This window comes from Hippichthys cyanospilos, chromosome 22 (assembly GCF_059441005.1).
Source record: "Hippichthys cyanospilos isolate Australia breed blue-spotted pipefish chromosome 22, RoL_Hcya_1.0, whole genome shotgun sequence".
In the NCBI taxonomy this organism is placed as follows: Eukaryota; Metazoa; Chordata; class Actinopteri; order Syngnathiformes; family Syngnathidae; genus Hippichthys; species Hippichthys cyanospilos.
The window spans coordinates 6,385,001-6,402,650 of record NC_142390.1 but is presented as its reverse complement, the minus strand read 5'-3'; the positions used below and the strand labels follow the sequence as shown (position 1 = coordinate 6,402,650).

At 42.6% G+C, this 17,650-nt stretch overlaps 1 protein-coding gene across 2 annotated transcripts in view; it reads right to left on the bottom strand.

Moving 5' to 3' along the window:
• Positions 1-3,575: 3,575 nt before the first annotated feature.
• tafa5a (TAFA chemokine like family member 5a) overlaps positions 3,576-17,650 on the bottom strand; it is a 146,866-nt gene continuing 132,791 nt past the window's right edge. For both annotated transcript variants that reach the window (XM_088406282.1, XM_088406283.1), the window contains exons 4-5: positions 9,508-9,672; positions 3,576-4,708 (exon numbers count right to left, since the gene is read on the bottom strand). In XM_088406282.1, the coding sequence (XP_088262408.1) occupies positions 9,664-9,672 (9 nt within the window). In that variant the 3' untranslated portion in view covers positions 3,576-4,708; positions 9,508-9,663. The remainder of the gene's footprint in view (positions 4,709-9,507; positions 9,673-17,650) is intronic.

Sequence of the window (17,650 nt, the reverse complement as noted above, 5' to 3'; positions counted from 1 at the left end):
AGATACGGGATCTGCTATATGATCAATAAAACAGCTTAGAGCGTTTTACGACGGCAACCCGGTGCTTATGACGTTAAAATGACTTGACGACTGATAGACGTCGGCGCTCCTTTCGTTTTTCGCCGTAAATCTCACAGCTTGACACGCCGACACTGGCAATAAAAAGCCCATTTGAAATGTATAGAAATGTGCACGGCGAGGAATTCACAGCAGGTGTCCCCCGGGAGCAGGAAGCCGGCGAAGGCGCGCTCTATGAAGCCCGTTGTTAGGCTAATGAACACACACTCTCACACGCGCCTGACACTCAAACATCTCAAATGTCGTTCAGCTGTCCCGCCATGCTTCGTTCCTTCCTTGGATGCTAAGGAATGCTTCACAAATGAGCGGCCCGTGGTCTCCCCTTCCGAAGGCGGACAAGCCCAAAACCATCTGAAGATTTTGGTCCTGTCGCTCTTTGATGGTCGGCCATTAAAGAACAGGCCTCTCGTTTGGCCCGGAGGCGATTGACGGGCCTCCCGCAGGTTCTGCGACGTGACTACGCTCACTCGCACTCCAGGAGGCCCGGCCCCAGTCTGTCAACATGAGCATATTTCAATCGTTTACGCCTTCTGTCTGACTCGTGTTCATCGTAAAACAAACACTTTCCTTGGAGGTGCTTTGTTTAACCCTTATGTTACAAATTATGGAAATCCCTGAGATTTTTTTTATGATATAATGGGAAAAAAAAAAAACACCAGGGAGCTGAAATTTCCAGCGGATGATTCAAACATGTCAAATTTCAAAATGCAACGATTCTGACATTTCCATGTGATTGCAGCTGGACGTGTGAGATTTTGTGTGCAAAAGTAATCATTGTCCAAATTTTGGACCATATAAAACCACTGTAATTACAATTTTTGAGATGCATTTAAATAGGATTTATTACATTGATTTAACTGCAATTTTTGCACCGTTCCATTGAGCTGCGGTCAAACTGTCGGTAAACATAAAAAAAACCTAAATAAAAATAAAAGATAGGCCTAAAACTCCTGATCGTTTTTTTCTTTAATCCTACTATTGCACTTTAGTGTGCTGATTGTGTTCTGGCACAAAGTGGAAGGTAAATATATACAGTGCTCCTCCCAAAAAAGATTTATTCAAGGCTCAGCATTTAGCAGCCTTATCCTCTTTGCTGATGCTTGGAGGTGCACGTCCAGAGTGGATTAATTGTTTCAAAGGGGCAGAAGTGGGAATCCAGGCATTTTGATAATCGCCTGCTTTTACGAGCCGAGCGTGCGCCATGCGGTGGGGGGGGCGACACGAGAGAAGATGTGTGTAGCGGCGCGGTGATGCGGGTCAGGCCCACGGTACGCTCACCGCACCCGGGCGCGGCGTTGTCCTGTAGGGCCTCGAGTGCGGGTCGGCGGCCATAATGGAAGCTGACAGCATGTAAATGAGTTTTTAAAAGAGCTGGTGAAAAGCCGGTCATTTTTTCTCATTCACTGGTCGTGTGTGTCAGACTTGTCGACGGCTGTCAACCACGTCGGGAAGATGGAGCGGGCTTGTGGTTACCTCTACGTACGTCTTGATTACCGATCAATATGCCATCAGGCATGTCTTTTTCATCTGTCTTTAATATTGCCTGTTGTAGATGAAATATAACTTCAACGTCCAAATTTGCAGTTGATGCTTGCCAATTAGTGCTGGGGAAGGATTGAAAAAGTTGAGAGATCAATTCATCTGTAATTAATTGAGGTTGTTAATCGCCTTTTAATCATTTTCAGAGAAAAATCTATTTCAATCAGACATTGCGTTATGGATACAGAGCAAAATATTTGTGATATGATGACAGAAAATTGGCCTCAGTCATTCACTTTCTGTAATAGACTTTAAAAGACGTAAAGTTCAAATAAAAATCACTCATCCTGTCAATCTATAACTTGCTCAAATGCGCTATGTTCGCAAGTTTATTTTGGCAAAGAGCTTTGCTATGACTCGCAACGTTAGCGTCTCTGTCGCTATCGTTAGCGTTAGAGGAGATTGGGCGCTTTGCATTTATGTAGCGAGCTAAAGTTGACCTGATGCTGGTAAGCAAACTCCTTTTGAACGCAAAATTTGATTGACAACGCTTAAACTGATTAATTATTTTGACATCCATGAGGGTATACACACAATGTATACGATACACTCAAGACTTTTGCAGAAGTCCTACTTAAAATGCAAATGAAGCAGATAGGAAATTGCACAAATGTATTAATTTCCCATCGCGCTGCCTCACTCATACTTCCTCATTAAAAACCCCGACTACATAAATATGCAATTCTTTTCATTTGATATATTTAAGTTAGTCAGACTCCTTAAATTTCCACAACATAATTGTGTATATACTTACTTCAAATTCTTTGAATACCTAAGATTGTTTACTGCCCTTTAAAGTGCTTGAGAATCTAGCCATCGGGCCTCAAACCCCACCCGAAAGAGTCTTGGGGTGGCAAGCAGTAAACTGTGCGATGGTAAAAAAAAACAAAACAAACAACCTAAAAATGAGATTCAAATGAATGCAAAAATAGGACTGATTTAAAATGAACTAATAATGGAACCGGTTTAACCTCCATGGGGGATCCTTCTCAATTTTTCTTCTCCGTAGTCAAACGTTTGCTGCGGAATACATGCTGTCAGGATATAAAAAAAAAAAGCTCAAGGTAAGATGGCAGCTTATTAAAAAATAGTCATATTTCGCTGCGCATGCATTGTTTATATTCTCCTGTAATAACGCCGGATGGAAAAATACAAACATACCCGAAATAACGACTTACTTCAAATGCGTACATTGGAGAGCTGCATTTAAGTATTTCTCCTTGCTGCGCTATCATTTTCCGGTTAATCAAAAGCTTTTTTTTTTTCATCGACTTGGACAATGAAGGCCAACCAGAGGGTGTACAGTAATACAGCGCTAATTATTGTGCCACACGCTGAAGTTGTCTCAATAGTCCTTCAACCCCGTGACGGCTCTCGTCGTGGTCGCACAAAAGAAATTGCGGAATCGGTAATTGTGCGCTTTTATGGCGCCGCCGCAGAGGAACAGACCGTGAACGTGCGCCAAATCAGCCATGAGAGGAGGAGCTCTCTTCTTAATCACCGAAGACAGAGATGAAATAATTGCCGCCGCTTATGATCATAGCATCCCGTTAGCGGTGACGGTTGGATTTTACGACTTCTTGTTTCGTGACAAAATATGGCAAATTCGGAACATGCGGACACAGGGGCTTAAAATCGTACAAAGCTTGTAGGATTTGGTTTCCATGACAACAGATTGAACGTAGACATTTGTCTGAACCAGTTCTTCTTCGGATCCCGACCAATCTCCTCGTAGCCTTTTGCTGCGGGAACACCATCTACATTTTCAAGGGACGTTTCTTTCATTGTATTTAATTTATTCTTAAAATAGTTCATGATTTAAAAAAAGTACTGTATGTCAATGACCGTCATCTCCGCCGCCCTCTCGTCCGATCTCCTCGTTCCGACGTCGGACGGACAGGCCCGACTGTGGTGCCGACCGACACAAGCACGGAAATAAATTAAGAGATCAAAAGCCATCCAGAGGAAATGGGTCAGTATTCCACATTGTGTACAATACAATATCATAGCAAATTAGCAGTCTTCAATGGCTTCCACCGACTACTATACATTTACAATGTTAAGTCAGCGGCAGCGTCAGTCCTCAGGATTCTTTTTTTTTTAATTTTTTGCGCTGGACAGTGACTTGGAAATGAGCATGAAAAGAAAGCAGCTAGTGAGGAGTTGAACGGAAAAACCCAAGACTACGAGCGCTAGCGGCAATGAGAACAACAGCGTTTTGTTCACATCCTAACTGTCATTGTGACCACGAGTCCAATAAGCTTCTCTACAAAGGTACAACATATAAAAACTGTTAAATATATAACTTTTAGGGCCTTTCAAAATACATTTAATGACATTTCTTCACGCCGTATTTTCATTCGCATTTTTTCCCCGACCGTCGCATGTTTTTTTTTTTTGTTTTTCGTGGGTTTTTTTTTCGTTTTTCTCGATACACAGTTATACATATGTAGTACCTAGATCTCCAGTTCCAAAGTACAGTGTTGGGCTCAGTCCTTGGGAGGAAAACAGTCAGGAAATAGTCAAAAGTACTCCTTTGATCCGTGTGTACGCCAGTCAAGTGTCCACGGGTCGCTTGGCGGGGACACAAGTAGCGAGCGTCCACTGTGTCAGTCCTTCGCGCAATTGTTCCTTTGCTCTTTGGTCTATAAAAATACGGAGGTGGGGGCGTGGGGTGGGGGGGGTCTGCTTCAGCAGAAGGCCTATTCACAGCAGAGAGCGCTCACTTCCCCAAAGGAACCCAGCGCCCCGCCGATGTTGGAGAAAGGTGAAGAAATGCAGGGAATTTTCGTTTTCAAAGCGACTCCGAGGTCTTGCGATGGGGCGCAAACGGCCCGTGACATTTCGCAGGAGTCCCGCCCTCCACGGCCACGTAAAAAGCTGCTAATTGGACGGAGCGGGCTGAAGTGGAGAACAGGCGACCGTGTTGACCCAACGACACGCACCGGGTGGGAGAAGTCAGAAAGCCCGCGGAGTCGCTCGCAGGGAACAGTGTTTTACTGCGAGTCATTTACCCAATATCCTGGGGAGACGTTGGGGAGGGGGTGCTTGCAAACACTGGCGTTCTGCTGCTCTGCTGGTGTTACGAGACCTGCCACGAAGGACAAAAAAAAAAAAAAAAAACAGCAAACAAGATTGTGTTAGCACAGTCATGCATGAGTCAACTGGAATGTTTTGACTTTTCAGCAAAATCTTTAAATATGCCTTTGCTGTATAACCTCCTGAGACATACCCTTTTCATGTATGTCCACTGTTGTGTTGATTTTGTCTCACCAAGACAGCAACGTTAACACATGAGACAGCATTGGGAAGGCCCGGATGCTCTCTACGACTTACTTGGGTAGCTGCACTGAGTCAAAAGCTATAGAGCAAAAAAAAATGTCCGCTAGTGGACACAAATTAATAGGCTGGCTCTCAGCAACTATGGTTCCTATATAGAAGCATTCGATCTTAAACAAATGTATCCCATACATGGTATGGTGTTCCACAGGGTTCCGTTTTGGAACCTCTATTGTTTTCATTGTATTTGTTGCCCCTTGGCTTCCATCTGAAAAGAAAATCACGGCTCCTTTTACTGGCTGAGCAAAAGGGACATTTCCTCTCTTTGTCTTTCCTCTCCAGAAGTCCACCGTGCCACCGACTCGAAAACTATAAACGACACCCGCAAACGACAGACATAATTCGTCCACTAGTGGACACAAAATAATAGGCTGGCTCTCAGCAACTATGGTTCCTATGTAGAAGCATTCGATCTTCAATAAATGTATCCCATACATTTTCGCCGATGAGATGATGCTGGCTGTTGTATGGTGTTCCACAGGGTTCCGTTTTGGAACCTCTATTGTTTTCATTGTATTTGTTGCCCTTGGCTTCCATCTCCTCCTTCCATCACTTCCTCTCTTTGTCTTTCCTCTCCAGAAGTCCACCGTGCCACCGACTCGAAAACTATAAACGACACCCGCAAACGACAAACATAATTCGTCCGCTTGATTTCCATTTCAGCTTGTATTCATTCTCCACCTAGCGCATGGGCGCAAAATGAATCTCGCGGAGAAACAATTAATCTTACGGCAAAAAGACAGTCTGGAAGCGGGCGCAAACCATCTGGCTGCTCGCAGCCACTACGCAGCCAAAATGATAGTGCGCCTGTCCAAGATGTTGGCAATGCCGCCGGGGCTGGAATGTAACAATAATGAACTTAAATGGAACAGGCCATGCAAGAATCAGGTGTTGGCAGGAGAGCGGGCATGGAATAATAATATTCAACAGTCTGCTGAACAAATTGGGTTACGGGTGGTACTGCCTGAGAATTGCCGCATTTGTTTTTAAGGTTAATTTTCTCAGATGACTTTGAAGCATTTGGAATTTTTACTGCTAATACAGACGGATTTTTTGCTGTGTCCCTATCCCCTATGAGTAGCAGGGGATTGCTGCAGCCAATACTCGCGGCCCTACTGGGAAATCCTACAACTGCAGTCAAGGATGCCGGACTGAAATGGAATGCAAATGGCGAGCAATGAAATGGTCTTGTTTTTCGTAAACTACCACATAGTTAGACGGCGCGGTCGACCATGGTAATTTTCTTATATTCCCACAATGCTCCTCTTTCGCTCTTACTCGCACACACACACACACACACGGGCTCAGACAAACTCACAGCGGCATTGTGGCAAAACAGCCTCCCATAAATCTCCCTCACACACAAATCTCATCTCGGGGAAATGCGAGTCTCCTATTAAAAGAGGAACCAATGTCAGATGAATATCAGATGAATTTGCCCTATGAATAAAATTCCCAGGCCTTAGGTGATTATTACCTTGGGTTTATCAGGAAACTGCCGTATTACTCTATTTTATATCTTACGAGAGCCGACGACTCCGTGGCGTTCTTGGGCGTGGCGGCGACGAAAGATGAAGTCCGGCTATAAACTGACCTGCAAACTCCAAAGCTATCGCAAAGAGTGGCGGCTGCAGCCGAACGTAAATAATCCATACTGTGTTTATGTCTAATTTGCGCACACTGGCTCCCGGCCATTGCGCTCGATACATATCGATATTCATCCGAGGAAGAGGAAAACATTGCATTTCACGCACATCGCAACATGCGTACATCTTCCTGTCTCGAGGCGCAGCAGTGTCGCAAAGGATGCGGTACATTTCTTCACACATTCTGCCCTCTATATGTGCTTTACTTGTGCATTGGAGTGAAGGTGAACACGGGCACATCTGTTGGCGCTAAAGACAACTCTATTCATAATACATAGCGAGTCGCTCTCCAGCTGGGATGGAAAGCAAATTTGCGCCAACATATGGCCGCGACTTGACATTTCTTTTGCGTGTGTACTCTGGCCGACTCTCTCGGAAATGTCAGCGCACACGGACCCCGCTAAACGTGTTAACGGACGCATGAAAGAAAATGCGTCCGCTTTTCCGCCAACGCGGTGATAAGTCGAGGCGCTCAAAACTTGGAAGTGTGTTTGAAAAAAAATATCCATCATCTAATCGCAATCTACTCGCGTTAGATACAATCGGAAATAAAAACGGCATTTCGATCATTCCTTTTTTAAACATAGACAACTATTGATTTTTTTTTTCTTCAGAGATATTGTAAATTCTAGAATCAAGTGGCACATTTACGAAACTGACAAATTCATTCAAACGCATTTAAAATGACAGTAAAATAGTCATTGCATCATGCCATACCGTAGGAACTCCGTGGGTACTCTTGATTCAGGAATATATAAGTTCATAAAACAAATTTTATGTCAGTAGGTTATTCAATTTCACTATTTTAATAAAGCAGATTCTCCCCCACACTAGAATGGTCAGGCAAAACTGGTCACGTGCCACCTCTCGTTACCTGTCAAGACCGTAACATAGGAACTCCGGGGGGTACTCGTGATTCGGGAATAAATTCGTTCATAAAACAAACTTTATTTCAGTGGATTATTCAATTTCATTATTTTAATAAAGCAGATTCTCCCCCACACTAGAATGGTCAGACAAAGCTGGTCACGTGCCACCTCTCGTTAGCTGTCAAGACCGTAACATAGGAACTCCGGGGGGTACTCGTGATTCGGGAATAAATTCGTTCATAAAACAAACTTTATTTCAGTGGATTATTCAATTTCATTATTTTAATAAAGCAGATTCTCCCCCACACTAGAATGGTTTGACAAAACCTGTGTGCCACCTCTCGTTACCTGTCAAAACGATTTATTTTGTGAACACATCTGTAATGTAATCTCAAAAGAGGCCGCTTTGTATTCCGTATTTATTCTGTTGACAAATATTATAACTATTTGTTTTTGGGAACAGTTCTGGCACTTCATGTTTCTCTTTGCAGACAAATATTTATTAATAAGTAAGTTATTTCTTTTTAATAACATCTCTTCTATGATTCAAAAGACGACATTTTATCTTCTTTTTTTTTTTGTAGACCAGTACAAATGAAGTTTGAAAGGTTCGAAAGTTGAATAAATCAGAACCCAAAAATGCTTTTCGCTGATTTAGGGGGACTTGTGTAAAAACATGGCACAGCGGTAGATCACTGATAAAAGGCTGAGAAGTACTTTTTGATTTCATACTTGCTGTTATTATATTAGTTTTTAAAACGGCTCTTCACTGATAAGTCTTCCACTGATTGCTCATTTGTCAATACAACAGAGGCGTCGGCGTTGCGTCGTTGCTTCGCCCTCCCGCAAAATCCCGCCCGATGAATATTCATCAGCAGGTTAGCAATGAGCCACAGGTTAATAAGCGATGGGAAATGGCTCGTTGCACGCCTGAAGGAGCAAAAATGTTCACACGTATGCATGGCGTACCGGCGGGCCTCCAGACACCCAACCCCATCCCACATGCAGCGATCTGCCGAGTTATGTCACGATCAAGCCTCCTTTTTTTTTTTGTATGTTTCTTCATAACATCAAACAAATGTCTATGCTCTCTGCTCCGTGCAATATGATCAGAAAGCTTGTTCTCAAGAGGCTCCAATTACATCAGAGTCACCATGCCATACCGCAGAATTTTAACCCCGGGGAGCAAGTGCACTAATTTGTCTCAAATACACAGAACTTGTCTTGTAACAGAGGTTATGTCATTGGCTTTTTTTATGGGCCCCATCTTTCTAATTGCATTTTAGTCTTCCTTAGCTGGTGCTAAACAGATCTCCTCCACGATACGCTGCGCAAGTATCCGAGCATGGATTCCTTCAATGTCTATTTTTAGCCGCAAATCTACCGAGGGGCTCGCTGTCTTGACGGCAAAGAAACAGCGGGATCCGATTTTCTCTTAAAAGCAAATCATAAAAGGGCCCATAACTGCCAGGAATATTGACTGGCGGATGAACCTGCTTTTCTGAAGCTCAACAAGAACGGTCACTTTTACGACTTGGTCCTAATCCTTTTTATTGCGCTGTAAGTTAAAAATATCGCCGCGGCTACTCTACTGTTCCAGTAACGTGCGTTAATATCTGGCTCTGTCTGGCGCCTGGTTTTATTTTGACCCCCAGACGCCATCAGTGAGGGCTCGCCAGGCTTGAGGCACGCCAAGCGAGAGCGGAAACAAGCTGGAAACACAGATGGAGCCGCCTTGTATTGTAGCGCGCATGGATTTTCCGTAGCTTAACGCGCACGAGGGAACCGGTGGGCCAAATGTAAAAAGAAGAATACAAGCAAAATAGAAGCGAAATGAGGATCTCAAACAAACAGGTGGTTGTTTTAGTTATATATCGGGATTCTCGCGCGTGTCCGTTATTCCTCCTGTTGGCAATCGGGGGGATTATGTGATCAAGGGAACATTTGATTGTGGTGTTCTAAGGCATTTTGGAGGGATTACATTAATTTCGCAATTTGGGTGTCGAAAGTGTTCTTGAGGGGTACATTTTTGTTACCTTGCTGCCTCCTCGAGGGCTACGGTGCAGGACAGAGGGCATCCAGGGAATGGGCGGACTGGTGATGGTGGTGGTAAGGTGGCGGTGGTGGGTGGTGTCAAAAGGGTCGTCAATGCTCTCCTTAGCCCAAGAATGTGGAGGGAGAGTCCTGTCGCGTCATAGAGCCTGGGAGGAGAAAAAATTCCAGAGGTATGAACATATCGTTTTGCTCCGTCTATACTCGAACACGGTCACAATATCGCCACCGCCACTTTGTGTTTCCCTTTAATGAAATTCACTAGAGACGCGTGGGAGTCAAACTTGGAAGCCGAAATGTTGATGAAATCACAACACGTAATATAATCGGCATTGCGTTTGTTGTTTTTTTCTTCCAGTGGTGTTGCCGTATTATTAGACGGGCTTATCAAAGTGTCACATTTAACTGACTTCAAAACTTTTGCAAACCGAGGAGAAAAATGGTTATGGGTGTTATTGTGTTTGGGAAAAGGCAGGCAAAGCGAGGATTAAAGAGCTAACTCAGAAGAGGCCATTGATTCACTTGTGCTGCGTATATTTGTACAATGGGAGCTCCAAACACAGGGTTTGTTTTGGTCGAAAGTTTTGGGACGTCCATTCGCATCAATGACAGATTTTTACATAGCGGAGCAAGATAAATGAAAAACTCGACTTGTCAGGACTGGCCATAGCTAAAGTGCACTGCTTTTGACACTGTTGATCATAACAGAAGTAGCGTGTTAGTGCTTCAAGCTCAGCACTTTCTAGTTTTTGATCTTACGTCTCAGAGGATCCACAATTTCACCACTGATGTTTTTTTTAATCTTACGTGTGGTGTCCCGCAGGGATCAATACCCGGTCCTCTATTATTTAGCATTTACATGCTATTGTTGCCAAAACATTTTTGTCCCAAGATCTCCTTTTCCTCCAGCAACCCCTCTTGATGTAACTTTTTATTGTAGGTGGTGGTGCTTTAGTCCAGTCCATGAGAGTCAAAATCCAGTTAGTTTGATTTTCAAATTCAAATGATCAGGTCATCAGCAAGCTTTGCAGAAAGAGAAAGGAAAGAAAGGATTGTGTTGCTTGAGGACCAGACGTGACCACCTCGGCTTTAGAAGACTTTTCTTGTGTAACATGTGACCCGCTACTTCCTCTGATTCTTGCTCAGCTTATGAAACCTCTGACTTATTCAAATGACTGGATTTGAAATTGTAGTTCTAGACAGATTGCATTCATCCGAACAATGTAAGTACCGTTTCTCATCTTAGTCCTCTCTAATTACTCTCCTATTTTGTGACACGATGAGGAAAAAAAAAAAAAAAGCTATACGTGCAACAATGAACATAATGGCCCATCGGCCTCGTGTTCATTTGCAGCCGTCTGCTTGTCGGAGTTAAGACAGCTGTTTGCAGCCCGGGCGCGAGACATCAATCACGACCTACTTTATGAAATCAATTATCTGTTTTTGTCAAATCTAACTGGCTGAAACACACCATTATTGGCAATTTGGCTTGGAATCATTCGCTCTTTACGCCGTTTCACCGGCCAAGGGAGACTTAAGCAACCCTTCCCACTTAGTACATCAATCCAAACGCTTCCTCTCTGAAGAACATGAGGAGACAGCACTTTTTTTTATTCCTGGTGCATCTCCCTCTTGCCCCTCGATAACACTCTAATGTCTTCCCCAAGTCCCCCAAATGGAGGGTGAGCTATGCTGACTTGGCTGTCTCTAAAAGCGAGCTCCAAACAGAACGAATGGTGAGCAGCGTGGGGGTCTTCGTCTTGCCATCTCTCTGCATGTCTGGGGTGGCCGAGCAGCTGTCTTCTTAGTGGTGATTCTGTTCAAGGCTCTGTTTGGATGTGCCTGGAATACCCAGAGGGATCAATTACAGAAGCTGCTACCAACCCAGAACCTATGCTGAAAGCTAGCACGGGGAGATCCCATCAGGATCTTCTTCAACCGCTTCCACGGGGGACACAAAGATGCAGATGATGGAGAAGGGGCTCACCAGGCCGCCGCCTGCGTAAATATCCTCAAAGCTGACAGCCAGCCAAGATATTTAGAAGCTTTTGTGAAGATACCGAGATCTAAACTCGTAGGCAGGAGTCAGCGGTCTTATATGGGTGGAAAAATACTCGCCTCGAACCCGTGGACATGTGATAATCTTGTGCTCCAGTTTGTTTCTCCTGAAAGAGGGATCGAGCATTGTTCCCTCCCCCCCCCCGAGGTGAAAAAGTGGTGATTACGGGAGTAATCACGACGCCTCTCGGGAGGTGCCACTTGTGCTCGCAGTTTAAATACCCCAGTCGGCGTCGACCTAATAGGAGACTCCAAGTCATTTCGCTTGTTCCTCGGCTGCTTCTGCTCCGCTGAAGATGCCGCTGATTTTTGTCCGTTGCCGAATTGACGGCACTCAACTTTGATTTACGGATTTCTAATTGGCTATTGAACAGACTTGCCAGTACTAATTGCTACCATACATTTTTTTTCCCCAATGTAAACATTTTAGACAATGCTCTCTCCGTAGATTTGGTCAATAAATTAATAAGATGTCATCCTGGTTGGTTAAAAAATGATCAGTAGGAATGGAAACTGTCAGGCTGGCAACAAGCGTCATACAATAAAATATCAGCATAATTGAGTCAATTTTTTTTAATGTGATTTTAAAACAATGCTATGTTGCTTATGTTGGGATTCATGACTCCATTTTGGCAGTGTGACTATAAACCACAGGTAATAACATCATCAATCTGGTATATGAAGTTTATATTTTTTTTCGTCTTTTATTTTTTTTTTTGTAATTTTCCGCCAACATCCTCTTTAACATGCCTGCATGTTTACTCCCAGCATATTAGTAAAAAATGGATATTTTCAACACTAACAAAATACTATTATTTAAATAGTAGTTCAAAACCAAAGTCAATACTTCAATAGCATCTTTTTTTTTGTCTGCCTTTGTTTGATACATTAATTTAGTGAACATAAAAACACATTCCACGTAATTCATATATACAATCATAAATACATAAATAAAATCAAAAATACATTGTACTGTATATAAAATTTACACATACAAAATTACCCCGAATTTGATACATTCTCTTATTCAATTTAGACACATATATTTTTTTAATAATAAATTTTTTTAACTCTTTTCAAACACAGCCATTGATTCACATCTTTTCAGTTCTATTTCATAGTTGTTCCATAAATTGACACCTTCGAAAAGATACACATATTTGCTTGCTGGTGGCTAGCAAAAAAAAGAGAAGGCGCACTGGACCGCAGGGGTCAAATCATGAGAAAAAAGTTGCGGCTTATAGTCCAAAAAACACAGTAACTCCATTTAAAAGGAAGCACCCTATAGATCAAAACCGAAATAAGTCAATTGATTTACATAGCGCAAAGATAGTGATGATTTTGAGGCTGTTCCTTGCTTCAGCGCAACAAAACAGCAGCTAATGCTCACCAGACAAAAACAACCAAAGTAATCCTGAATATTTTTCTTTTTTTACCGTCACCCTTGCTTCCTCTCAGCTTTTTCTGTCTGTTTCCAATTGTTTATCTTATTAGGCTGTCACAAAAACCCTCCGGATCACCTGTGGTGATTTTGCTTTTTCCCCCCCCTAATGGCGCAATCACTCTGCCTCCATTTCACCGAGCACCCCCGTGTAGCAAAAAGAAAGAGCGAGAGAGAGAGAGAGAGAGAGAGGGGCTGCTTGTTTTGTCGTTTCATCCGCCAGTCTGAAATGGTGGAGGGCACAATGCCGAGCATCCGCTCTCTGGGGAAAGCATCACAAAGGCGGGGAGGAAGGATGGAAGATGACGGCTGAGATTACATTTGGCAACAGAGTGCGCTTTGGAAAGGCGGCAAAGGCATTTGACTGCGGTAACTCCGCTGTATTCCCATCATTTAGGAGTACAAAGAACGGAGACTATTCCGACCCCTCGGCAGAACGGCCGCTCGTCTCCGTTCCTCGTAAATTTTCAAACCAAATACTTCCGCGACATTTTCTTCCAGCAAAATTCCCGTCCCGCCAAGAAAAGCATTAGCGCTTCGGACTAAATCGTCGTTCTCACACCATGCGTAGCAGGATCCAGAAGGAACTTCCTGCACGAAGTTCATTCCGATTATTTATTCCGAAAACAAAGCGAGATCGGCGCGCAAGTCGTTTTAGAATCTGACAAAGAGAAATTCAAGTCATATACTAGATAAAATAAAGGGCTTAAAGACAAATTGTGACATGTACTCGACATTCAATATCAAGGCTAATTGTATACTGAATGACCTTTTGTGATGCAAATGATGACATCTGGGAACAAAAGCTCTGACGTCTTTATGAAAGAATGCCAAGTCACCCAAAAATCGGAATTTTGATATAATTCGGTCTACGTGGTGATAGTGAGGTGCAACACAAAATATAACAATTTTAGGTCACAGTAGAGGTTTGGGAGCTACGGCTACGACATTTTTTTTTTTTTTGCTTAAAGGGGTGTGGCTTATGTCAGGAACTCTAATGTATTGTTGTAAAGGGAATTCAACCAGGATTTCAGATTATCAATCGAAAATTGCCACATTTTATTACCGTATTTTTCGGACTATAAGCCGCGACTTTTTCATCATGATTTGAGCCCAGCGGCTTATAGTCCAGTGCGGCCTATCTGTTGGTTTTTCCCCACCGGTCAAGCAAATGTGTGTTCAAGGAGTCAGTTTATGGAACAACTATGAAATAGAACTGAAAAAATGTGGATCAATAGTATTGATTTTGAGTTTAACATTATTTTGCAGTATTCTTTTGGTAATATCCATCCATCCTTTTTCTATAAATATAATGTTGGGACTAAATATGCAGGGATGCTCAGTCTGTTAAAGAAGGATGTTGCAGTTGGTAAACAATAAAATAAATTATAAAGAACATTTAAGTTTCATATTACCGCCATATACCTGCGGCTTATAGTCCAGTGCGCCTTATCCGTGGCAAAATGTTTTTTTGCTCAATTTTTGCTGCTGCGGCTTATATACCAGTGCGCCTTATAGTGCGAAAAATACTGTAACTTGAGCGTTTGATCAGTAAATATACTTTGACATTGACCTTCTGGATCATTTGAACTTGACATTTTTTTTCATGACGCGTGTTCTCTAAAACCTAAAGGTTTCAGAGCCGTAAAACTCATCGTACACCTTAAACAAAATGTCAATGGTTTCCTTGAATGAAGAAGAATCATCGCTGTTGTGTACGTCTGATTTGAGATCGGCAGTGACATCTTGTGGTTAACTGTGTTATTACAACTTAAAAAAACAGACAAGTCAATGTATCTTTTAAGTAAGAATCCACTTCAAAATGATACTTTTCTGCGATTTTACATGGGAATAATTCCATTTTAAATTCAGTCCTTCGGAGCGGTTCGATAAACCGCCGTCAAGCCTGTGACATGCTGCGCCATTTACAGCCTCTCTTGTTTGATATTTGTCCTTTTCATACATAATTGGGCCTCACCGGTGAAAGTAACCCCATTCAATGCGTTACTGTCAGCCTTCATACCGACGATGGAGATATCAATCTTCATGTTGAAACAAGACTGATATTGTCTTTTTATCGACATGCCCGACACGGCGCTTTCAAGGCGGGTTGGGGGGGGGGGGACCATGAACATGCATGGAAGCTATTTTCAAACCGAATGCTCGGCTTATGGAAAAGCGTCAGTGTTTATATTCGGGGCGACGTAGGTTTATGCTACGCACGAGGTCTGCCGCGTCATCCTTGAAAAAAAGAGGAGAAAGAAACACGTTTGACCAACACACGCAAAGCACTTCCTGACATTTGTGCAAAATAATCCTTTATGGGGCTTGGACAGATTGACTTGGTTGGGTCATACGCCCCCCAGGGATGAGACTGCTTGTCTGCTTTGATGTTTTCACACAAACACCTGACGGACGGGTCGGACATGCTCAGTGGACTGTGCTGGAGCCACAGCCGCCCTCGGGCAACGTCCAGGTAGAGGGCCGGACTGGGCTTATACTCGGAAAAGCCTCGGGGAAAATGGCGTTTGTTCAAAGTAAATTGAGTAAACGCTGTTGCTTTTGCATGTTATTGTTTCAAAGAGTCGGAAGAAAACATGGCGGAGGATGTTGTTGTCTTCTGAAACTTGCAACGGTTTTATTTGCTATTTTTGAAAGGATATTTTTGTGTTCCTTTCATTTTACATCATCTTTCTGTGGTATTATGTTACAAATTATGGAAATTCCTGTCACAAATTATGATTGAAACATCTTTCTTCAAAAATTTAAAATGCAACGTTTCTGACATCTTTATGTGATTGCAGCTGGACGTGCGAGATTTTGTGTACAAAAATGATAATTGTCCAAATTTTGGATCATGCAAAATCATTATGAATACAATTTTTGAGACGCATTTTAATAGGATTTATGACATCGATTTTCCTGAGAATTTTGCAGCATTCCATTGCACGCCGGTCAAACTATGTCAGCAAACAGAATTTTCTTAGTTGACTTGTGTTTCACCTCAAGACAATTCCTGTGTCTTAAAGTGTCATCATCACGTCACAGACTGCAAAAACAGACCGTACCATTTTTCAATTTTTTTCCGGGTGTCAATAAATGTAACCTACATATGTATGGATAAAGCTGATGCCACTAAACTATTTGATTGGTTGAAGGAAAAAAATATTCATTAATAACAAACTTTTTTGCCTTTAAAAGGATTGACACATTTTGGAAATATGTATAGTTTGCAAAGTGTGTGCACAAGGATTAAAGTTTATTTTTATTTCTTGTTTCCAGGAAGCAAAATCCCTCATTTGCTAACAATGGAACAGTTGTCGCAAATCAGCAGACCTCATGAGCTGAGAATTGAGAAAGGGAACGAAATTTGCCACGTTGCTAAAAGGTATGTCTATCACAGCTTTTGGATTTGGAATTCAGGCTCACGCATTATTGAGGTCTCAATTTAAAGAACTTGTGAGTGTTTCATTTTGATTTTAAGATGCTCAGGATAAGTAAAGGCGATGTTCCGGAATAAAAACACTGATTTGGTTGGTGTTAGCATTCGTGAAAACGGAAAACGATGTACACACATGGCAAGATAATGAATGTTTCAGTCGTTTTTTTGTGTGGTTTAAAAATGTCTCAGTGTTTCATCAAGAGCTAAGGTAAGTCGAAGTCATATCTAATAGCCCAAAATCTACAAAAGTCAACGGAGCCCGACTATAAACTCAACAGGAAGTTGGTCGTTTTTCATTTTCGCTCAAATTTTGTTGTATTTTCCCATTTCTGGGGTAATATTTAATCAACAAAATTGCATCAAAACATTTGATTTTGAAACAATTTGTCAATAAAAAATAATTTTCCGTTTTGCCAGTATTCCAATGGGGTCCGTGCTTTTGATAGCTACATGCAGCTCCAGTTACATTTTATGTCCGTTTCTCATGGTAGTGAGTGAGGGGCGTGGCTTTGGTCGAAGAACCCAGGGTGGAAGAGATATGTGAAGCGATTTGCGTAGTTTTGGGCACGTTCTTCAAAGTCGTACTTTGTTGTGGACAGAGTTGATGAAAATGTAACTTTGATAGTCTAGGCATAAAGGCAAACCATTTTTGGGGCAATGACCGTTGTCGTTTTGTTAACGACAGCTGTCGTTCGTGTGGTTAGCTCATCCACCTCAAAGTTCTGATGACGAGTCATTTTGGACTAACAGCCAACGTGATTGGGCTGGAATCCAGATTTTTTTCAAGATTTTTTTTCAGATTTTTTGCTCAAACTGCAAAGTTTTTGGATCTTCTCCAACAGTTTGTCTCATTTTAGGCTTTCCTGTGTGGCTTTCTTGTAAATTCTCAACATCGGAGGTTCTTTAAAGATTACAAATCGATCATAGACGTAAATGCGAGTTGGCGTTGATCTCTGTATGACCTGTGATGATAACGGAGGTTTTTGAGCGCCGAGAAGCCTCGAGTCAAAGCCGAGACCTCCGCGCGAGGCTAATCATCGAACTTGGGGGAGGGGCTGGATAATCGGACGTTCGCCGGACTTTCCTCGAGGTGGCGTTAGTCCGAAAGGAATTTGAAACGGTGCCCCGTGACCGCTCGCCGCCATCGACTAAAACCCCCGACAGCGAAAGCTACTTAAACACGCGT